The sequence below is a fragment of the Serinus canaria genome, chromosome 4, assembly GCF_022539315.1.
Source record: "Serinus canaria isolate serCan28SL12 chromosome 4, serCan2020, whole genome shotgun sequence".
NCBI classification, from domain to species: domain Eukaryota; kingdom Metazoa; phylum Chordata; class Aves; order Passeriformes; family Fringillidae; genus Serinus; species Serinus canaria.
The window spans coordinates 41,937,432-41,961,879 of NC_066317.1; the positions used below are offsets into that span (position 1 = coordinate 41,937,432).

Below are 24,448 nucleotides of genomic sequence, written 5' to 3' on the forward strand. Positions count from 1 at the left end.
ATAGACTTCTTGAATAACACAAATCTCTAACTTGGCACTGTATACAACTTGACACGTGTTTAACTGAAACATAGTCATGTATTTTAGCCATCTAGTCTTTGTTTAAAGCCCTCAAGTGACGGTCAATCTAATTATAACCCTCAATAAATTGTTTATTTTATTTTCTTAATTTAACTTTTTATTGTTAAAAAATCCAACTGTAAAATGCCATGCCTTTTTTCCACTTTCTAAATTAGGAGTCCACCCACTGAATAACTATTGGTTAGGAGTCAGACTATGAACAGGTGTGTCCCTCTTTGAAGTCATTAGTCATAATAAGAGTCTCAGTAAAAATTATTTGCTGAATGATTTTGAAATTTTGAATGATTCTTACTGTAGGTTCCTCAGGAGTAATTGATAAAGAATTGAAATTCATAATATGAATTTAATTAGTAGATGTAATGTAAGAATAAAGAGAAATACTGCCAGGCAACCAGATTCCAAATAGTGCACCAGAAATTATTCTGAGGAAGTTTGCAACAATGATTAGTCTTCGATAGGAGGTACATGAAGGGCAATACAAGACCCTGAGATTAGCTTAGTTGGACTGAGGGTGGTGCTAATAAAGCCATGGTTTCTGGTGTGTTCCCCATATGGGCTATTCACTTAAGAGCTGGACTTGATGATCCTTGTGGGTCCCTTCCAACTTAGAACATTCTGTGACTCTGAAAAAAGATGGAGAGAGACCACTTAAAAGGGCATGTAGTGACAGGATGAGAGGGAAGGACTTTAAACTGAGAGAGAGTAGGTTTCAATTAGACATTAAAAAGAAATTCTTTACTGTGAGGGTGATGGAACAGAGAAATTGTAGATGCCCCATCCATGGGAGTGTTTGATGCCAGGCTGAATAGGGCCTTGAGCAACCTGGTTTAGTGGAGAGTGTCCCTGCCCACAGCAGGGGGTTTGGAACTAGGTAACCTTTAAGGTCCCTTCCAACCCAGGACATTCTGTGATTAGATTGTGGAATGTAAAGATCATTTTATTGCTTTAGACTTCTTTTTTTCCAGCACATTCCTTTAAGCATACTCATTTATTGAACTCTTTGGGAAGAGCCAGCATAGAAGAAGGGCAAATACTCAGATTGTATTTTAAAACATTCTTTGATGTATTTATCTGGCTCTAAAAAGCTTGACTAGGAAGTGATTTTCTCTGACAAAGTCAGTGAGACATTGTGCTTCTCAGTGCCTTGACTTAAAAATACATCAGACAAGACTTTTTGGCACTTTTTACTTGTTCCCTTCAGCTTTATCTATATTAGGTTTGTTACTTTGGGTTAGGCTTTCTTTAGCGTATTTCTGGTTTTGTTACACTTGTGGCATGTAACTTCTAGTCTGAGTGATTATTGGCTTTTTTTCTTAAATCCATTGAGTCTGTTAAATTCTCTATGTACCTCTGAAGCCTAAGATTTGTTCTGTGACTATGGAAAAGACTGGAGTATAAAGCTGAGTATGATACAGAAAGCAATTCCTTGAACCACAACAGTGAAAGGGAATAGATGATCCTTTGTTATTTTTGGTTTATTTTTGTTTCAGAAGTGTTGTGTTAGGCACAGAATTACCGTCATCTCCTTCTTATGTTGCAATTTTGTCTTGATATCTGCAACTTCTCAGCAGCATTCCAGCCTGGTGACTCATAGCAGATGTAAGCCTCCACTCTTCAGAATTTAATAGCAAAAACAATCACATCTTGGGAAGGCCTCTGGAATTATTTGCATCAGTTTTAAGAAGATTTAACAACTTTGAGTTCAATCCAGAAGTTAAAGGTAAACATTTAGGGTACCTATGAGGGAAGAAGGAAGACGTATGGCTAATTTCTATAGTTATGGTTTAAAAATAATTTGTTTTTTGAAGGCCATATAACTGGTGTAGTATTGATAATGATGTACAAATGTTTTACCAGGATCTAGGTATTTTCCTGCATTTCTAGGTAGTTAATAAAATCACTATTTGAATCTGCAGTTTCTAAATTTGTATTTCTATGGGCTATATGAACAAGGCTGCTTTTAGAACCTTAAAGTAAATCAAATAATGAATTATTTTTCAGATGAGGAAAACGGCAATTTTTGTAACACCACCAGATTTAAACAAAGCAAAATCTGTGCATGCGTTTAATAATCTGAATTTTAGGAAAGCAAACAAAAAGCTTTCCAGTTATTTTCTATCCTTTTGGCAGATTCTCTCTTATATTATTGTTTTTATTAGCAATGCAAGTCTTATTGACACTGTGCCAAGAGAAAGAAACAGGCATCTGTATTCCATTGAGTTTGCTGTCTCTTAAATTCAAAAAACATAAGAACATTCTAATGGTCCAAAATTTTCATAGTACAGAACTTCTTTAATGTCATCAAATCTATTTAGTAATTTGTTATTTAAAGACTTGGAAAAAACATCAGATTCTTGGGAAATTTGAATATAGGATTGACTGTGTGTGTATCCTTTAAAGAAAGCCTAGGCACAGAGAAGAAAAAAAAATGTCTTTCTAGAATTTTTATTCCATAGCTTTGGAAAAAATATTCTGCCAAACTGTACAATGCATATTCCAGGTGTAATCTTGGAATAGTAAAGGAGTAACCCCAGGGATAAATTTTCAAGGTTTCACAGAAGTTGCACTTAATTTGTTTAAAACAGAAAGTGATTTTTTTTTTTTCAGCTAACCATTAAGGGTTTGTGTTTCAACTTCTAAATATAATACCAAGTTTTTCTCACTATAGCATATAATGTGTGATAATTAATCCACATATCTACTGTCTGAGATTAAGATTTTCCTGGAAAGGGATATCCCCTGTACAAATTTGTGGGGTTTTTTTCTTTTCATTAAATCAACACAGGTGTTATAAAACAAGTCTTGGAAGTCTGTCAACAGTTATTAACTCTTCAGGGTCATCTGTGACTGATTAAAATCTGTAATTTTTTGCAGATTTTTTGAGTTAAAGATTTTATTCAATTGTGTATTGTCAGCAAATAGCTATATAACAAGGGTAAATATTTAAATATTTAAAGGCCTGAAGAAATTTGTTTAAGAAACTGAGTTTCAAAGGAGTCTTCCTAGAGCAAGATGTTAAGCTTCCCTTGAACAGAACTTTAGGTTTCCCTGTTACTGAATACCATGACTGTGCACCTTCAGAGAACTGTTACTAACACAACTCTACTGAAACCTTTTTTTAGAGATGTGGGTAACCAAGTAAAATGTTACCCACATTAATTCCATGTCCAAGCCTGATGATTTAGTGTGTCAAAATGCTTTGAATGTGTAAGGGGCTTGACCCTGTTTACCACTTTTCTTGTCACTGTAAAGTTGACCACTCAGTGACTCTCATGTCACTGCAACTGTGAGATAGACAAACTACAGGAGTTTATGCCTGCTGAGAAACTGGCTTAAAGGTGTGACAATCAGCACTGCTGATTGTCCTCTCACTTGTCTCGGTCTACCTGCTGGGCAGTGACAGAAACAGAGAAATGCTTTTAAGTCACCCATTTCCTTTGAGAACCTGAGTTTTCAGGTCTCTTCCTAGTTTTTTTTACCTTCTCCCTTTCTTTGGAGGACAGCAGCATAAAGATTTTGGTTTCCCCTGTCCTACTAGAGGTCCCTCTGAGGGGTTTTGTTACCCTGTGTCCTCTCTGTTTCAGTCTTCCCTGTTTCTGACTGGTAGATCTGCCAAATGGAAGCCTCAGTTTCTCTCTCTTTATAAGCCTCTTGTCTTACATTCATAGTGAGCTTATATTGTGAGTGGCTACAGAATCAATACTCCATCTTGAGTTTAATGGCCAGTTTGCTTTCTTGAAAATGAAACTCCAGGATTAAAATACCTTCACCAATTTATTTAAATTGTCAAATTTAGAAATTCATGAGACTATTATTATATTTTGCTACGTCTTTCAAGCATGTTTTAGTTCAGCATTAAAGATGACATCCTAAGTTGTCTCCCAAGTGTAGCCCTTATGAAGTTTCCCACAAGAGGAACATTCTGTAGAAAGAGGCATTGTTAAATAGAAAGGTGACTTTACCTGAAGATAACAAACTAAACCAACTGCACATACATTGGGGTTTTTTTAAGATTGATTGTGGTATTCAGGCATTCACAGTCAGTGAAGTCATGATAGAACAGTTTAAATACTAAGACTAATGTGAGGGAAGATACTGTGGTTTCATAATTAAAATAACAGAGATGAAGTAGAGTAATGAAATATGAATCTTCCAGTGAAGAAAATAGAATATGTTTTCTCTCTTAGAAAACATATTTAAAGTATGCAAGGATTCAGGACAGTGCTTAGCAGAGACAGATCATTTGCAGGCTGTCCAGATAGCTAATGTACTCTTTGGTCACTCCTGTCACAGTGTCATCCCAACAGATGGCAACAGCTGCTTTCAAAAGAGAAGTGACTGTAATAGCTATAACTACTAATGTAATTTTACTAGCTGTAATTTTAAAAAGCATCCTAAGTATTTTATAGGTAAGTGTTGAAATCTGAGATTTGTTTGGGTTGTAATTTCTGGTTTTGCATGAAGTTTTCAGATACTGGTGAAAATACAGTTGGACTTGTCCAATTTTGCACAAACTTAAAAACATACTTCTCTTAAGCACCTTGCTTATCTTTGTACTGTAAAAAGCACAGTCTGACAATGTTCCACTCATATTTTATATTAATTCCTGTAGAAACATGAGTGGAAATTTTCAAAAAGTTGGTGTTCCAATAAACACATGCTGGTATTGAAACATTAATCTCTATTACAAGTTTAACACTTTGCCTAACCACAAATACTTTAAATGTGTCACTGTCCCTGGAAACATTAAAAAAATGTAGATGTGGAGCTTAGGGACAGGCTTTAGAGGTGGACCTGTCAATATTAAGTTAATGGTTCAACTTGATGTTTATGGAGATCTTTTCCTTAATAACTCTATGGTAGGAAAAGCAGAGTAGACACGTATTCTGGTTTAATTGGGTGTTAACAATTCGTAATGAAAATATTCGTAGTTACAAAAGAAAAAAAATTCCTAAGTTGATAGCTTGCAGAAGTTTAAGTAATTAATTCCAAATAGTTTATGTATAATCTTTGTAAATATTTTATTGATTGGAGGCCTTGGTTTCTCCTCTGTGAAAAGCACACATCTGTCTGACAAAATGATTGTGAAGTTCTATCAGCTAATGTTTGCAAGGCAGTGAGATACAGTGGTGATTGGTTTGGTCTATAAAATAATTTTCATATTAAAAAATGGGGTTTAAAATGCCATGAGTCATACAGTACAAAGTAGCCATAGTTATAATTTTAAAGATGGCATTCTTGTCACCATTAGAATAAAAGCTAATAATTATTTTGGATTCTTCCCCCAAATTACTCTATGACAGTAAAATTATCTTGATCCTCTCCTGGTGCACAAAATTTGCACAAATCTTTAGATCAAGGACAACTAGCCCAATTCAGATTTTAACTACTTGTCTATGACAGGGATCTTTCTCACAAATTTAAAGGACCAACAAAGAATATTTCCCTGTTTTTCAGCTTGCTTAAAATGTTTCTGCTTCTGTCTTAAAAATAAAATGTGTGCTTTTGAAAATTGAATAGCTGCCCTAAAATACATGGAGAACTCTAATACAAAGTGGCCTAAAAGGATAAGTTCTCATTTTACTGGCTTTTGGAGTTGTATTTTATCAGACTATTTTAGACATTTGTAATGAATCCTGCATGCACATAATATTTACAATTAGCAAGAAAAGAATTATAGGTTAAATAGTCTCTTTTGAATAAGATTTAAGATGTCAAGTGTAAATTTTAGTTTTAATGTTTAAGTTAACTAGTGTTTCCTTTGTTCCTCTACTTTACAGCTTCCAAAATGAAGATTTTGATAATGGTTGATTTTGTCCTTGCAGCTAGCTTGATGGATGTCATTGGTAGCTCTGTAAGTTCTAGTAATTAAATTTTTCTATATAGTGTCTTCTAAATACTGCATATCTTATCCTCCATAGTGCTCACAATCTCTACATACAATGACAGAACCTTTGATGGAAAAGATTAGAATTCATTAAAAAATAAAAGAATGAGAAAATATCTTCAAATGGTGTGTAGTGGGGACAAGTTTCCAATAAGGAAAGAAGAAACAAATGCATAAATTTACAATGGAAGGTCCATCACTAGGTAATGGCACTGAAGAAAGAAATCCAGTCAGTTTGTGCCTGGATCCGATATGAAAAATGAGACAATACATCTTTCCTAAAACCGGTATCAGATGGTGCATGGAGGCACATTGTATAGAAGGCACAAGATCCTTATACTACCATTCAGGTGTAATGCTAACTCAGAATAACACCTGGAGTTTTGAGCAGTGTAGTTACAGAAAAACAGAGCACAGGAACTCCTAAAGCAGTGGCTGCAGCAGTGCTATTTCTGGGCACTGACACCTGGCATGCAGAATGTTTCCATCCTTTTCCACCTTGTCCACTGGGCCTACAACTTTTTCTCAAACAAGATCTATAACTTCATATTCTTACTTATTTCCGTGTAACTACATTGTAGTTCACACTCAGAAACCATGACCAAAGCTCCTTCACTTCAAGCTCCCAAAATCCTCTCCTATACATTATGTTTCTCCAACAAAAACCCTAATAAAATCACACTTACTCCACAGTTTAAAATACTTCTAGCCTCACCAATGCTACACTGCATGTCATGGCTGTCCTTCCTAGTTTTATATCCAGGTCCTAAATTGCAGAGACCTAAAGGGATTGAATTCTTGATTCATAATTGCCTGGGTGGAAGTAGCTGCTGAATTTACAACTATTGTTTGTGGCTTACATTACCTTATGGAAAACTTTTGTTCAGAAAAGTATCTTTATAGAGGCAGAATGGGAAGCAGCTGACTCTCTAATCACTTCTGCTCAGTGGAGAAAAATATTACTAATTTCTGCAGAGGCCTACTAAAAAAGAGGCGCCCCAGTTAAATGCATTTACTAATTTTTTAATTATTATTTTTCATTTAGAATATTTTGAACTTAGCTGACCTTCTGAGTAAAAACTGGGAATATTCAGAACTTCATCTCAAAGTTTTTACCTTTTAATCTAATTAAAACACTAATTTCAATATAGAGTTATTTTGGAGCTAATTTATATTCTAAAAAGTATAGGAAATAGCACCACAGATTAAAATCTTGTATTTTTATGCTTTTCATGAAGTATTCTGAGTCTAATGTGTAGCAATAATTTTAACGGGAGGTTACTGGCTGCTAAATAATTCACACAATAATGAAAGTGAGTGCACATTAATTGCAGCAGCTGGTTAAATGTAGGATTGTGTGCCCAAGAGCAGAGCTGTCAGCAGTTGTTAGATAATTGCTTCTCAATGTGTAGTGCAAACAGTTGCTTCACTGAAACAGACAGAACAGGTTGTGTTCAGTCTGGTTTCAGTCAGTGGGCACCACTGTCCGTTGGAGATAGCCACAGGAAAATCCTCATTTTGTTGTAATGGTTTAACTTTAGTCCATAGCTAACAAATGGAATAGCAATATGTAAGAACTGTAATTTGCATTTTGCTTCTTTATTATTCCAGCTGTGCACTGGTTTAATGTCAATGTTTTTTAAAGGATTATCCTGTGGAAAAAAAATTGTAGGAGCACATTGAACAGTCTGGTAAACTGAAGATCTAAAAGCCACATTGATCCAATTAAGTTACAGTTACCTTGTGATTGTCCCAAGAAAAAATAGACATGGAATTCCAAATATGAGAACTGTGGTTTTGCTGTTCAGCAGCAAAAGTCTAATAGCAGTTGTCTGGAGTTGGCAGAGAGACATCAATGAGAAGGCTGAAGTTAGGGAGAGAAGAGAAAGTATCAGATACCAGTATTTTTCATATCTAGGTTACTTTCAAAACTATTTCTGCTCAGGCATTTTTTTCTTATGCTGTAATTATTCAGTATGGCTAGTCATGTCTTGTTTATCACTTCTAATTTACTGTCACTTCCTAAGCATTGAGAGCTTAAAACCTTTTAAATAAGGAAATTGCTATGTATAATGTAGGTATATCACTGTTCAGCCCATCATGAGTGTATTGTTTACAAATCAGATGAGAATCAGCTCACAGTTATTAATTTTTATGAATTAATTAATAATTTTTAAGTAAGCAATAACAAAAGATTGATTTCAAATGCAAGTTTAAGAATAATATTTTGAGAGACAGCCTGTTGCAGACTTGTGTTTAATTTGGTTCAAATTTTATGATGGTATATGAAGTGGTGTCATACTGAATTTAGATACCAAGTTTTTCTAAGGTAAGATAATATTTTTTCAAGAAGTTCTATGCTTGTACTATACAATTTAATCACATTAGGAGAATGGCTTTTAGCAGTATTAAAGGGGAACTGATAGAGGCATTTCTTTCACCTGAAAGAAATACATGTAGCTGCCTGTAGCTGCCTCCCCTCAAATGCCCTGTCCTCTGCTCTTCCCAGAATGGAAGGTAGCTCTTTGTGGCTCAGATCTTGCGACTGTCACAGAGGTTATCCACCTGAAGTCCTGTCTATCTGTCTATGAAATTGTGAGGGCCTGGCAATGGGAGCCACCATTTCTAGGTCTCTCCTATTTCATGTTACCATGTTCTCCAAGCTTGTGAGGACTGAGTTAAGACTGATACCGGCTAACCTTCTCAGTAAAACTGGTAGCTGTGGCATGGTGGCTTTTTATCACTCTTAACTTAGTAGGATTAGAATAAATATTTGGTCTGACTGGGAACATGGGATTTTTTTTTGACAGCTTTTCTTTTATAGTTAGCATTAGCTCATCAGGGTGAGCCTGGAAATATTTTTTCAATACTTTTAAAATTTATTCACTCTTTCTCAATCCACCTGTGCATCTCTTTCTCTCTCTCTAAAGCTCTGCAGTCCTCTGTAATTTTCTGTATTCACACAGCACCAGGCTAACACTTTGCAGACACCTGTCAAGGAAGCCTCTTCTGAATCTCCCACTGAATTCATTCCCACTGAGTAGAAAATTCAGCTTTTGTGAAGGGTTTGTATAAAGCTGCAGATAGAATTGAGACAAGCGCCCTGGAAAGGCTGCACAGGGCATCTATGTGCACTAGTGCATCTTTTCTTTGTAATATGCAACATGTCCCACATTAACCAGTACATACAGTCAAGTAACATCCTTCTAAGCCACGGCAGCAACTTTGTACGTCCAAATATTTAACTATTCTCTTCTCTGGTTTCCTGCTAGAAGAAAAGGACCATATGCTAAGCATCTCGTACAGCTATCAACAACTGAAAAACTATTTTCAAGCGAAGGTTCTTGTATAAGATATAACTTTTGGGAGATTACTGGGTCGTTGGCCGCCGTGTCCCTCTACAAAAGGTGTTTGTGCCTCTGGCCCTACAGCGTCCCTTGTGGGCAAGCATCGCCGCGGGACCCCGGAGCTGCCGGGCCAGCGCAGGGCTCCGCGCTGGGCGCACAGCGGCCCGAGCTGCCCGGCGTGGGCAGCCCAAACACAGCCTGCTGAGCCTTTCCCTCTCGAACAGGTCGCTAGCAAAGTGCCTAGTTATGCCACATATGTATATATTTTTCCCCATTCTTTTATTTCACAGTGTACTTTAGATTGCAGTTAAGTATGAATTAAAGCAAGCCTCTGATACACTTCAGTAATACTTAAGGCAGAAATCTGTCTTCAGGATTGTTCTGCACAGTCGTATGATCACATTTTTCAGTGTAACTAAATATTGCAGACAAATGGAACAATTTGTTGGAGGTGTTCAAAGACAATAGGTGAAACCTGAGCTTGATGCAAATGCAAGTATGCAGACACCACTTAGGTCCACCTCACTATGCACAGCAGTATGCTGTTGTAGACATCTCTATAGTTTGGTGTGATAGGGCAATGTTCTGAGACATCAATTCTTGCACGTGAATGGAAAACATTGCAGGTCTACATGTAAATAATGTTCCCTATGAATAAGGAAGCACCAATCTAGAACTACTGCAAATTTGATCTTACCTGTCAGATTTCCAGAAAGTCACCCTTTGATTTTGCCTTTACAGTGCTACTTGTGCTCTTTTACAAGCTCCCGAACACTGCTCATATAAAATTTCAGTGTTACTGATGCAAAACCTGTGTCATGTTTCCAAAGGCTTTTCACACTCACACTGAAATAAAATTTATTTGATATATATTTTAAACCATACAGATGGTTTTAAGTTCTCCAGATCAGGTTCTGTTCACTTTGGCTATTTTACCATAGTCTTTAATCTAAAATCAATTATTTATTGCTCAGCATGCATTCATCATGTCAGAATTTGGAACAGCCATTCCAGCTCTTGAGGGTCAAGTGAGTGCTAGGTAACATTGTTTCAGAATTACCACATTTTTCACCCACTCTGCATGGCAAAATAAGTACAAAAATTGCAGCACAACATTGGCTTTAACTTTTGTTTTAACTTTTAATTTTCGTGTCTATTCAGGGCTTCTTAGAGACTATTTTAGCATGCCAAAAATGAGCTTAAAACTTAACAATATTTATGTTGGCAATGTTAGGATTCTTATCATAAGAAGTGCAACTTAAAAGCATTCAAAAAATGCACTATGAAGTTGAAAACATATCCATGTGAATTGCATTTCTTTAAAACTCTATAGGACCTTCACAATGTTAGTAGCAGGCTTCTCTGGATAGAAAATCTCTGTGCATGGAAGATGATAGAGATGGGGTCTCCTTATGATAAGGCCTGTATTATAGTGTTTTTCCCCAAAGTCCCATCTGCATGTTTGTAGTTAGACCTGGTAGCATGAAAGAGAAGGTCTCTTTGCAAAGCGTTCATAATATGTAGGTTTTATATATTACATGCAGTAACAAATGAAATAATTTTAAACAAAGTAGCAACAAAGATGGAAGTTAACATAGTGTCTGTGGGAAATTGTGACCAAAATATTTTATTTAGGTTTAATTTTATTTATGGTTTGGCTGGTTGGCTCTTTGTGTCACATGTTAAATATCACGTAAAATTTGTTGATTTTACAATAAGATATGTTTTCCTCTCTAGGATTTACAGAAATGTTTTCAAGAGCAAATACGACTTCAGGGCCAGGTGAGGCTTCTGGAACATCGTGTGAAACAGCAGCAGTTAAAAATTACACAGCTCTTAGAGAAGAAATTGATTCAGTACAGTGACAGAGAAGACGAAAACAGTGTCATTGACTTGGGAGGAAAAAGACAGTATTCAGGTTAGAAATGGAGCTATTCTTTTCATTTCCATTCATTGTAATGATACCCAGAATCTTTAGCACAATTGGGCCTATTGAGTTATTTTTTTAAAAACTCATTGTAGAATGTTTGTTTAAAACACAGTGCTCAGCTTTTACCTGGACCTGTTGTGAAGGGAAAAATTGCTAATGTCAGATGGTAGAAATCAAATCAGGATTTAAGAAGTTTACTGATTTATTAGTAGTGCATAACTTAAAACCAATCAGTTAAAATCATAACTTAAAATCAAGCATAAGTATCAGCAATACAACAGATAAAAGCCAGTTTTATAGATATTTCCAAAATGTTAATCAGGAGTTACAGGTTTCTAAACACCATTCTTTGACTAATGTCAGAAGTTCTAACAATCCCAAAAATAACTAACAGGGTTAGTTCACATTCATACATTCAAATGGTTGCCTGGGTTACAAGCAACTGACTTTGTTCCAATCTGTAAAGTCCCTGAGACCTCCATATTTACACACATAAGCCTGGCATAATGGCATTTGCATTTCACTTTAATGACATTTTCACTGAGTTGGATTCAGTTTATGACATCACAGCTTTTAAATCCTGGTTTAAAATTGTTTTTCTAATTTCACCAGCACTCGGGTGGTGATCCACTCCTTCTACAGTGGAATGCTTATAATAAATACAGTGGAAGTATAAAATAAAACATCATCCAAACTCTTGATAAAATAAAACACCATCCAAAACAACAGTGGGATTGAAAATACAATTTAGGAGACTGACTTCTAGGTGGTATTTGTTTCTAGCTGTCCAGTGCTAGAAAGTCTTAACTACTATTATTTTTAATAGCCTTGTTGAATATGATTGTAGTGCTTATGCTGCTGGAAGAAATACCAATATATATAACATTTGATCCCAAGGCATCAAATATAATAAAATACCATTAAAATGAAATTAAAAGCAGTTGTAAATCTGACATGAAAATTTTAGCTGTGTATTTATGTACTCAGCATTCTGGAACACTTTATTATTAGGGCTGACTCACTTGTTACTGGAAAAGATTATTAAAGCAACATTTCTCTGAAAGGTATTGGTCCTTTCTTAGCCTCAAAGTATTCTTTTACAATGTTGTTCTAAAAAACAGATCTAACTGGTTCCTCTTTCTGATTATGTTTTTCCCCCATTATTTTTTCACTTTCTTTACAGCTTGGAAAATGCCTTTCCTGTTCATACTGCATTATTTTCTCAAACTGCTGTAGCATTTTAATATCAACAGAGCTGGATAATTTGAGTTAGATAGTGAGGGGGAAATTCCACACTATATACACCTGCTAAAAATTAAGATATGCTTTTGTTTTGCTGACCTACTAAGAAATTAATGGACAAGAAAAGCTATTTTCTCTAAGCCAACCACACATTCTCTATAAAGACAACTTAGCTGTTATTTAAATCATGTTTTCTATTAGAGTTTACTCAAATTCTGGCATAGCTATTTGTTTTCAGTATAAAGCATTTATTTTCTATGTCTAATCTTCACTGACACTTTCACTGAAGAGAAATATAATAGTTCATAAAGTTCCAATCAGGCCTGGAAGTTCAGCCAATTCAGAGAATTCCTTAAAGTTAATCAGCTCTACCTGAGCCAGGAAAAACAGAAATGCTGAAAATTATATGTCTTTTCTGTATGACTGCCTGATGGTAGATTACATTTAAACAAAGAACTCATTTCATTTTTTAATTCCTAGAGGAAAGAATATAAGATTATACACTTACATTGCTGTAATATTTCCATATGCTCTGAATTTTGTTATTGTTGTAAATTATATTCATCAACAGTGATGCAGACCAGACTGTGAATGGAACCGAGCCAAAGTGGTATCATTTTAGACATACACTTCATTTCTGGGGAGTAGTCTTCTGTATATTTCTGCACCTATTTGGTAGAAGGGACAGGAGAATCAGGCCTTGCAGTTGTTTCTGTTTTTAACACTAGAGATTCCATACTTTTGTTTCTGGCACTTCTGTGAACTTTCTGGACATAGAAGTACATGTTTCTTTTTAAGGGTTACTGTATGTTACATGTAATTTTAAGGTTACAACAGGATTCTAATGTGGATGATACCACTGTAAATTAAAAGTGACACCACTTAAAACAGAGGAATTATTTTGCTAGTCAAGTAGAAAAAAAAATTGTCATATTTCATGATGTGAAGATATTATTTCAAAGATATATCAAAATAATTACAGCCCAGCAAAGCTTTAGAGCAACACAAGTACAAAAAAATACCCAAAAGTAAAAGAAATTTATTTGCAGAGACATTTCATTTTATTAGTGTGGTTCATATGTGACTTCTACATAACATGAATTGATTACTGTTACTGACTTGATTTCTGATTTTGCCAGCAAGTACAGGACTAAAAATGTTGTGTCCCATTAATGTTGTGTGAACAGATTGTGCAGAACTCTACAATGAAGGCCATAAGAAAAATGGATTTTATAAAATAAAACCAATCCAGAGTCCTAGAGAATTCTTTGCTTTCTGTGACATGACTGAAGGAGGTGGCTGGACTGTGTTTCAGAGACGTTCTGATGGCAGCCAGAATTTTGATAGGTAGGTACTAGATTTGGTAATTAAAACTGGAAACAAAGTGAAGAAACATTAAACCAGGTGGTGCTAGGTTAAATCTGAACTTTAGAAGTATATGAGTAAGTTGTTATCCCAGATAAAAGGGAGGAATGGTTATTCTGTGGGACAGCCTCCAGGTGGGATACCACTTCTGGTTCTGGCTGTCTTCTGTGAGACTTCTGTTCTAATCTTTTTCTGTCGACTTGTTTATTTGACACAAGGACACTTCAATGTCAAATGCCTTAACAACTGTTGAAGCAAGGACTCTTAATGATGAGGAAAGATTGTCTTCTGCAATTAGTAAAATTTTTTTTTTAAAAAAGCAAGCAGTCTGAGGGCTTTTTGAGTAAAAATGTTCACAAGCATGTCTAGTGGGAGGATGAGAAACAAAGTACCCAAATTGAAACAAGAGAGGTTCAGACTAGATATAAGGACAAACTTTTTCACCGTGAAAGAGTCAGCAGGTTCCCCAAAAAGAATGCACAGTCTCCATCCTTGGAAGTTTTCAAGATCTGAGCAGACCAACCCTGAACAACCTGGTCTGATCTCACAGCTGATTCTGGCTTGAGACTGACACTGGACTAGCTTGCCTCCTGAGGTTCCCTCCAGTTTGAGTTATTCTGTGATCTAAAATTGTATTATAAAACATCCAAACAAACTTGCTTTTTTGAGAAATTAGTAATTTATACCCATTTCAGACTCTGGGCTGACTATGAAGAAGGCTTTGGAAATTTTGTTTTGAAAAATGGTGAATTTTGGCTTGGAAACAAAAATCTTCATTATTTGACTAATCAAGGTAAGATTTGTATTGTAACAATAGTCTTATTGTTTCTGTTTCTTTGCTCTTTCCAGGCCACTTTTTTGTTTCCCCTTTTTGTTATCATAAATCCTGAGTTCTGTTGTTAGTCTGCAGGGACTTCTCAAAGTTTCAGAAAAAAACAGATTCTAATACAGGTTTTCTAACAAAAGGTTCAAAACTGTCCTTAGGCCACTGGCATACTGAGAGCCCCTGTGAAACAGGGAACAGGAGACAGGAGTCTATCTTAAAAGAATTGTCTCTATCCATTTTCCATCAGCATCACTAACAGTCCAGAGACAGGTAGATGCCATACCAAGACACATATTCAGGGCTTTTTTGCTGTGTGGGCTATTACATGAAAGTAATTTTAGTCCAATCCTGTTGATGAGGCCAGTAGTAGGAAGCTATTTTCATCTTTCTAATAGTCACTCAATGTAAGCTAACTTCTGCTTTGTTGTAGAATGGTGCAGATACAAAACTTACCCACTGGCTTAGCCAGCTAAATCATGTGGAAATCAGTGCCACCAGGATGTGATCCTAGTATAACTTTTTTTATTTTCAGAGTATAAAAATCTAATTTTCGTAGGTGAAAATTTATTGAAGAATTTTTCACTATGCTTTAAATACCACCTCAAATATTGCACTAAAATGTAAAACCTGTAAGGCCATCTTTTTTTACAATTTTTTTCTTATATTTGAAAATTTGTCTTGAAACAATTCTAAAATTTTCTAAGCTAAATAGAATTCACTCAGGTGAATAAGGGCAAATAATTACAATATATGCTTTACTATGCATAAAGAAAGACAATAAAACCCTATAAAATATGCTGAGGTGATAGAGATTCATGTTAAAAACATTTTCTTTTAATCTTCTACTGTAATGCCCAGTTCTGAAAAGTAGTGAGATAAGCCATTTTGACTAAAATAATTTGTATTTTTTAAAGGGAATTATACTTTAAGAATTGACCTAACTGATTTTGAAGGAGAACGACGTTTTGCACAGTATGCAAGATTCAGGGTTGCAGGAGAAGAGGTAATAAAATATTAATTGACTACAGGTTTTAATGAAAATGTGGATTCTGTAGACAAACAATAAATACACAGGTTCCCTAATCTCCATAAAGAATTGTGTATAACCTTAATTTAAGGTTCTAAACCATATTTTCTTTCTTAAACATGCTTCTAATTTTCAAATACCTAATAAAAGTGGTTTACTCTGATACATTAATTTCACACTTTCTGTAAGGGATATGAATAATTTGGTTTAATAAATGGATAAAAGCATTTTTTTAATGTTTGTTGATATTACCAACAATAATGTGTCCCTATAGGACATGAAATAAAACAATGCAGACACTGGAATCTCCACGGTAAAAAGAAGGATGTTTAATTTCTGACTCCAACATTTAGAAATTTTCAAAAGTGACAGTGGATTGGAGGGTGACAGTGCAGCCTCTCCAATGACACTGGACAAACCAATGGTCCATCAAATTTCCCCTCCTCCAGAAAAGAATGCAAAGTAATAAGTATTTACAGAGAAGTGCGTGAGAAAGTTGGTTACAAGAATGTAAACATCAGCCGGCTTAGAAGAACTTGGCGAAAATAATGGTAGAAGATGTTCTGATTTGCTAATGTATACTGCAAACTAGCCCTAAAGTTGTTTGTATTAAGTCATTTATACATATGGGTAATGACAAATTTTATCCCTATTAAGCATCTCTAGAGCCTTTCAGCATTAAGTACATCATGTCTAAGTGGCAGGACATTTCTTAGCATAAAAATAGCAGCAAGTGGAACAGGCTAGGTTCTTCTTAGTGGTTTCACTCTCCGACATGCTAAGGGCTAAAGACGTACAGGAATTTAATTTTCTTTTCTTTCTTCACATTTTTTGTTAGCATTCTTATGAAATGAATTGTGGCGAATACTCTGGTACAGCTGGTGATTCCCTTACTGGTGGATTTCATCCTGAAGTAAAATGGTGGGCTGATCATCGAGGAATGAAATTCAGTACTAGAGACAGGGATAATGACAACTATGAAGGGAACTGTGCTGAAGAGGAAAAGGCTGGCTGGTGGTTTAACAGGTATTTTGACTTCATTTGGGTACCATCAACTATTCTGCTCCATGGGTATTCATAAAATAATAACATATGGTAGAAGATTGGGATTGTTCATTTATTTGCAATGTGCCCTTGTCCCCTAGCAGAGATCTCAGTGCTGGTAAGACTGAGGCTCACCTTAGAAGGGACAGCACCAACTGTGCAGCTTAGGCTGGTCTGTGATAATGGCATTTGCCACAGGTCATCTTTGTTATCAGGCAGTGAGGAGGAGATAATTCTGCCCCTCTGAGGTAAACAGTTTTTACACAAGTAGGTCATGTAGAGTTTGCAGATACATCCCTGCTGTACTTCACTCTCACATTTCTCTTGTGTTGCACTAGACCAGATGTGGCAGCACTGCAAATATCTGACAAGCTAAACTAGTGCCAGGTTATCAAGACTCATTTTTTTCACCTCGCTTCACAGTGTCTCACTCTTGTTATTCTTTCCAAATGGAGATGGTAATGTGTCCACTCAGTTTCTGTCAGTGTGCATGTCTGGACTGAGTGAAAGATTTTTTTAAATAGGATTGAATAAGAGAATTTAAAAATTCTACTAACATGTAATATACCAAATCAAAAAGAAAGGATAGAAATGGTAGCCTTTGCCTGTACAGATCAGCTATGTTCTTTCCTGTAATTAATAATAAATATAGCCATGAAGAGAAACTCTGCAATCAGCTGTGTAATAGAGAGGTTTAAAATACAGCTCAGGGAGGCACACTAGTCTCTCACTGTGATCTCAGTTCACTTGGCAAGAGGTGCCAGGCTGGATCAACTCCATTGTTTCTGTTGTATCATCCTTTGTTTCTTTTTTTAACTCCTCATTTGCCAAATTCTGTTTTCATAAGCAGTCCATGACCACCTTAACTGATATGATGTAGCTGTTAACTCAGTGTTTCACAATTAACTATTTATTTTAACACATTTTAATATATTTGCATGGATAATCAGTCAACAGAGTGTTTGAGACTTGGAAAAAGTCAGATGTAGACAATGTTTTTTTGCATTTCTCAGAAAAACTAAGATATAAAAGGGAAAGGCAACTAAGATGGAGTTTCTTTTCCAATGAAATCAGAGCTTTTGTAAATTTAAAGGAGTATCTGGACTTTAAATCAGATAAAACTGATATCATGCCATGGATTTCATTAAGACTGAATTACCAATCACTTTTAGATCACTGAATAAATTTTTTGCCTTTTAAAAACTTTTTTTTAATATTGGATTGATCTGGACAAAAGAATGACCACTTTGCAAAAGTAGCTGCACAGTGGAACTTGACAGTTATTTATACCTTGTAGTTGGTGCTACATAACTTCTAAAGATAGCTGACTCCTACTAGGCTGGTTCTTATTATGGTTGTGTAGCTCATGCTCTTAAAGTGACAGTATAGCTTGATAATGAAAATGAGTTACTAAAATGTTATTTCACTGCTTTGTTATTGAATTTTTAATGTTAAGCCTAACATAAAACTGAACATTGCAAAATACTAGAAAATGTCAGTATCATTAAGTCCTACTCAAAAGGACAGTACTGGCAGAGAAAGGAAAGCACTCAGAAACACATATTTGTCATGCACAGATTAGCAAATATAGAAGGAATTAGTGCTCTTGGCTGGTTTGCATAAGAGCTCCCAGCTATGAAGGAATTGTTTATAGCCAGCTCTATGCTATCAGGACTAATGAAATACAGAAAAGCCCAGATAATATAAAAACCAAGGGACGTGACACAAGTGAGGCCACATGGAAGTAGCTCAGAGCTAGTTTCAAGCCACCAATCTCGCTCCAGCTCAGCATTGTTGTCCTGGACTTCTGCAGAAAAATGACCCCTTTTGTAAGCAAAGCTCTAGCAAGATTTTTATCTTGAATGCATCTCCACAGAGCTGGGTTCACTCTGGTAGTACCTGCAGGTCATAAGCTTTCCAGTACCCAGGGCATTGCAAAGCTCATACGTAGTTCATAAGTAGTGAGATAAAGTTCATAAAGGTTCATAAATAGTGAGAGTACACAATTCCAGTTGGACATCAGCTTATTCTCTCCAAGCACTCCCATTTTTAGTTATACCATCTATGGATGGTTAGAAGGATCTGTTAGGCAACAACCTGGGGCCAGATATCACTAACTCAAGCTTCCTGCATTACCAATCACCCCAGAGACTGCATAACTACGTTCATGTGGGGTCAATGGAGTCAACAAATCCAGACAGAATTCAAAGGGTTCTTCAGGGAACCAACTCCCATCTCTCCATATCTGTCACACAGTTAATACATAATTCAGATAAAATATCCATGGAGAGTTGAGAGTTGGCTGTACTTTTGAAACTACTGCAGCATAGTTTTTAACTTTATATTAGCCTATTGAAAAGATAAGAGGAACACAGGCTAACTTCAAGGTATTTATTGACTTGTGAATAACGTATGTTTTTTCACAATATCATATCACATGCCAGTTGTTAACTTAGTATGTACAGTTACTTCAGACAGCATCTAGTTGGATACTGAATACTCTAATTTTCACTATTCATGCTTCCCAGCACTAATTAAGACTTTTTACTGGTTCATATTGCTGTTGGCAAAATTATGGTGTGCCTTCTTACGATTCTTTTAATGAAATCTGTGTTTTGATTCAAAGTAGGCAGAGTGCCTGCTCATTGCAGAATTTGTATTATTAGAAAGATTATGTCAGCTCTGATACAAGTTTGTCATTCTCGAAAACAAACTCACTTTTTATGTCCACACTTTATAAGCTTTCAATGAACATATTATCAAAACTGACTTTAAAAACTGTAAGCAATAAATAAGGATATAGAGATGAGAATTTTCCTATGGAGTTTTTCTTTATAGTTTTTATCTCAGTTCCCAAATATTTTGTTAAGGAAGTGTAAGCAAAGCCAAAAAGACTAAAATTTGCCGGTAGGAAAACTCATAAGGTTTATTTGGAATGTTTTCTGTGTGCATATTTTCTGAAGTCTGCTTTTGGAATCCTTAATGGTGTTCAATAGCTAGATATTAACAGCATTTCTAATGATATACTGAACTGGCAGCTAAACCAAGCTGATTCATCACAATGTGCTGCAAAAGGAACAGCCAGTTTGCTTTCCACATAAAAATCTAAGCTTGCTTCTCATAGAAACCAGGCAAGTATCAAGGTTGTGCTGTTTCCTTTTCAAGCCTTTCAGGTTTTGCTAGGGTTTTTTGTTTGTTTCAACCACTGTATTTAATAAGGTATAACTACATTTCTGCCTGAGTCTGTTAAAAAACAACAAAACCCCCTCAACTTTGTGTAGCCAAATAAAATGCCAGCTCTGGTGATCCAGTGAATTGATACATGTGTGTAATCAGCTGTCAGAATTCATCTTTGTAAATAGAAGTCCACAGGTGGGCAGGCAAACTGATGGTGGTATTCAGGTTTTGTCATACAAAATACCACATGGTGTAACTGGAAAACTTAATGGGGGCTACTGTGAAACAACAGAAAAACACAACATTATTTCTCTCCCAGAGTGTGGTGTATGCCCTGCTGTCTTACATCCCGAACAGCTCTGGAAAACTCTTCCACTGAAACAAATTAGCAGGAAAATCTCCAAGAGCTAGTAATGTCAGAAAACATGGAAAGAAAAAGCAGCACTTTTGGTTAAAAGAAGCAAAAAACATTTGCAGTTATTCCCTAATTAAAGTGCTGTTGTTAATGCACACAGAATCCAAAAATGCAAATTTATGCAGCTGTCAAACTAGGCTGGCATCAACATGGCAAAAATTTTTGACTCACAGAGAAATAAATAACAAATGCATGGAACTTTTCAGCAGGAGGCCTTATTGCTGTTTCCCTTTACTTTCCCACCAGGTGTCACTCTGCCAACCTGAATGGTTTGTACTACAGAGGTCCCTACACTGCCAAGACAGACAACGGGATTGTTTGGTACACCTGGCATGGGTGGTGGTATTCTCTAAAATCTGTTGTCATGAAGGTCAGACCTGCAGACTTTGAATGTAATATTGTTTAAATATTCTATTAACACGATTCACCGATTAGTATTTTTAGGAAATTCATTCCAAATTAAAATGGGCAGATTTTTACTTCTCAATCTATGCATATATAAATTTGGAATAATTTATCTGCAACCAGTAGTTTTATGAGATGTTAGTGAAAAGACAAGCTAGTATATGAAGCTTTAGATGCAAATATTAATGCTAATGGGTCGAAGTTTATTTTATTTTTTAAAAAGGCAAGTGTTCACCTAGGAATAATGACATCTTCATTAAGATGGCGAATTTTTGGCTTTCCAGTAACTCCAAATCCTTTCACAACAATCCTTTAAAAACAACAGTGTTGTTACTGTGCTGTCTCAAAAATGAAAAGCAATTGTATTTACACAATAAGAAAACCCCTACTCAAATAGAAACATAAGGTTTACTCAGTGGATGGAACATGCCTGCTTTCGAAAGATTCAAGACTCTAGGAATGAGTTTCCTGTAAATCTCTCTGATGTAAAGGTTGCATGTGTTGTGTACATAGTAAACATAAAAGGTTTAAAGAATGAGGCAGGGAACTGAAGAAAGAGAAGGAGTGCTGCCAGGGCACAATCAATTGAATCTGGCATAGAGAAGTGGATTGTCTGTTGTTTTCTGAAGCATTTCTATGGCTGGTCACAACATTTCAATCATTTTCAAATGTTTTAAAATGCTTTTAGATGGTCAATTATTATGCTTTTCTCCTTGGTAACTGTAATGCTTTAATGCTTCTTTTTTTTCTTTTTTCTTTTTTTTTTTTTTTTTTTTGGTTAGATTTTACAACTCTCTAATTTTGAATGTCCTGTCCAGTCACTTCCTCTCTTTTCCCTGTGTATTTGTCTAAGCTCTCTGGGCTTTTCTCCATCTCAAGTTGCATATCCATATTTTTCTTGTACAAGAATAATGGTAAGAGAGATTTTGCTTACCCCTGGCTTTTGTGCCTGGCACTACAATAAACTCTAATAGCCAGTAATAACAAGATTTGCTGGTTAGTGCTTGCTGCCATGGAGAAGATAGGAATACTCTCTAGAAAGCTATCCAATGAAATGTAGTCCATTTCTGCTAGGCAGATGCAAATGAAGACTTCAAAGAAAATATGGACCTAAGCTTGCTTTCCTAGAATAATTTTGCTTTTGTGGCTAAACTGCCACTCTCTCTCCCCCTGTCCAAATACAGTTTTGAACATGGCAGCCACTTTCAATCATGCTTAAAATAATTCAAACTAAGTTTTGGTAAAGGTCAGTTTATAACTCCATTGCTATGAATACAGGACAGCTGAATTGTAACTCTCTGCATTGCAATTTCCCTTCCATTTTCATCCTCCCAAAACAAAAGTTTGTAAAGAATCCTTGAGAGAATTGCATGGAATACGGGAGGGAGGATATTTGTAACAACTGGGGAGAAGAAAAGGGAGTTCTTATGAAACAATCTCACTCAATAAGATAAATCATGCTACAACTAAACAAAAACAAACAGAAAAGTGTGGAGAAAAAACAGGGCTCAGACAGCTAAAATCATGTTATAATGTAAAAATTGTGCCAATGAGGCACAAGTTTTAAGGCCTCTTTTTTTTTGTGGTAATAGCAGATATTCTAGATAATCCAGTCTTTTTCTTGATGTATCAACTGATACTGTGCTAGAGATTTCTAGCCTTTAGCATATCCCTGTACCCATGCATGAGAGGATCAATGAACAGTTATTCAACTGCTTATTTTGAACTTTGTTTAATTAGTTTTGCCAAAATACATTCGGTATTTGGGAGGAAGGCCCATCATATGTGTGTGTAAGGGGGGTAAGGGGGAGGGAGGGAAGTAAAGAGAGAGAGATAGTAAGAGAAATTCAACATTAAAACAGAAAATCTGATGAAGTATTTTTATTCAATTTTATACATATAACTTAAATTGGGTTCCTATGTAACTATGCAAATGTCTGTAGGTATGGGTTATTAATAATGTGATGGAAGTTTTGGAGTAGTTGAAAAAATGTAAGTACAGTATTTCTCATAATGAATTTCAATTTTTTTTTTCACTCTAAGAAAAAAAAAAAAGAGAAAGCTTTAATTATTTGGGGAAAAAACACAAACCAACAGAATGCCATTATGTAGAAATTGTAAAAACATCTTTAGTTTTTCACAGGAAGATGGAAAGATTAACTCATGAATTTGGAGATTATCAAGGCAGATCATATTCCAGCAAAATAAAAGACAAGGAGGATTTGTGCACAGGAAAGTTGGATTTTTAGTATGCAAAAAAAAAAGACTTTCAGAATTTACAGATTGTGCTCATAAAATCTATGATAATTTTTAATATACTGCAACATAAATCCATCCTCTTTATTTATAAGAACGCTAATAAAATATTTTGGCTGAGTGAGGGTGCTTTTGACATATTCTGATATAAAATTTGATTGCTCTTCTATACTGTAAATCATAAAATTAGGAAAACTCAAATATGTCTTTGTACATCTTCAAATGCACTTAAATGTTTATTTCGACTAAATGCTCTTCTGAACAAGGAAGCATCTAGCATACTGTCAGCAATATACAAATATTGTATTTTTAATTTCCACCCTTTTCCATTGCGTTTCTTTGTGCAATAAATCTTTCTGACCACATGAAAAGCATGTGAAAGTGTTGTAATTCAAAATGGCCATATAATTGTTCTTAAATAAACAAACCATTCATTTTCAAAAGGGAAGTTTTAATAGCTACCAGGCAAGAGACAAGGTTGGAAGAGAATTCTTTCCTCTGCCGGGCTTGCCTGTTCACATGAATTTATTTTCTTAACAGGTACAAACATGTTCTAAATAGTCTTTGTTATTACAAGATAGCAGAACACAGGCTAGTTTATTTGTTCTGGTATTAGACAGAATATTGTTCCCAAACAGCTGAAAATGAATACATGCTATTTCATAGAAATCATATGACCCAAAAGAAGAAGAATAAGAATTGAGGAAAAAACAATGAAAATGTTTTGTTAGTCATGTTAATAAAGAACATCATGATATCTACCAGTGATGTGGAATTAAAAATATCTATTTTTGTAATATCTGTTCAAGGGAAACACTCTTGTATTTTATTTCTATGTCTGCATTCTTGCATTTTCTCAACATATTGGAGAGTAAAAGAATGGAAACCACAATCCCAGATGAGTTAAATGAACAGTAAGTGAGTCTTTTATGTTACAGCATTTGTTTTCCCTAGAATATGTAGAATGCATTGATAGAGCTGAGGTACTGCAGTCTGGCCCATGGCTTTCCATTGGAGAGTCTTCTCTTCAGTCTTGCTACAGTCTGCCTCTCCTCAGCATTCCCAAAACTGTTACTCCTCACACCAATATCTGAATGCCTTTTGCAAGTATAACATCTTGTTCTGTCAGAGCTTCTTCTTGCTCTTGAAATGGTATACCCAGAAAGGGGATTGGAACCACAGGTTGCCCCGTCTGTGAACATTCCTATCCTGTTCCTTTAGTGCACTTCTCATTATCTCAAAAGAACAAGCTGATTTTGTGCTCATTTTCCTTCAGAAGTAAGTCTTCTTTGGCAGTTGTAACAGAGGTAGAAAGAGCAGAAGTATCCAGGGAAGTATTTGGTATCTAAATTTTGAAAAATTGGAAATATTTGCCCCTATTTCTGGGTTGTGAGGTTGAGTGGTTTGGTTTTTTTGTTTGTTTGGTTGTTGTTTTTTGTTTTGATT

General features: G+C 35.5%; 1 protein-coding gene across 1 annotated transcript; it reads left to right on the plus strand.

Annotated features, from left to right (window-relative positions):
* The first annotated feature begins 1,646 nt into the window (after positions 1–1,646).
* On the plus strand, positions 1,647–23,123 carry FGL1 (fibrinogen like 1). Its single transcript, XM_009100671.4, has 8 exons — positions 1,647–1,801; positions 5,862–5,935; positions 11,053–11,233; positions 13,675–13,834; positions 14,548–14,645; positions 15,593–15,681; positions 16,544–16,731; positions 20,588–23,123. The coding sequence occupies exons 2-8, from the start codon at positions 5,870–5,872 to the stop codon at positions 20,745–20,747; spliced, it is 942 nt and encodes a 313-aa protein (XP_009098919.1). The 5' UTR covers positions 1,647–1,801; positions 5,862–5,869; the 3' UTR covers positions 20,748–23,123.
* The last annotated feature ends 1,325 nt before the right edge of the window (positions 23,124–24,448 follow it).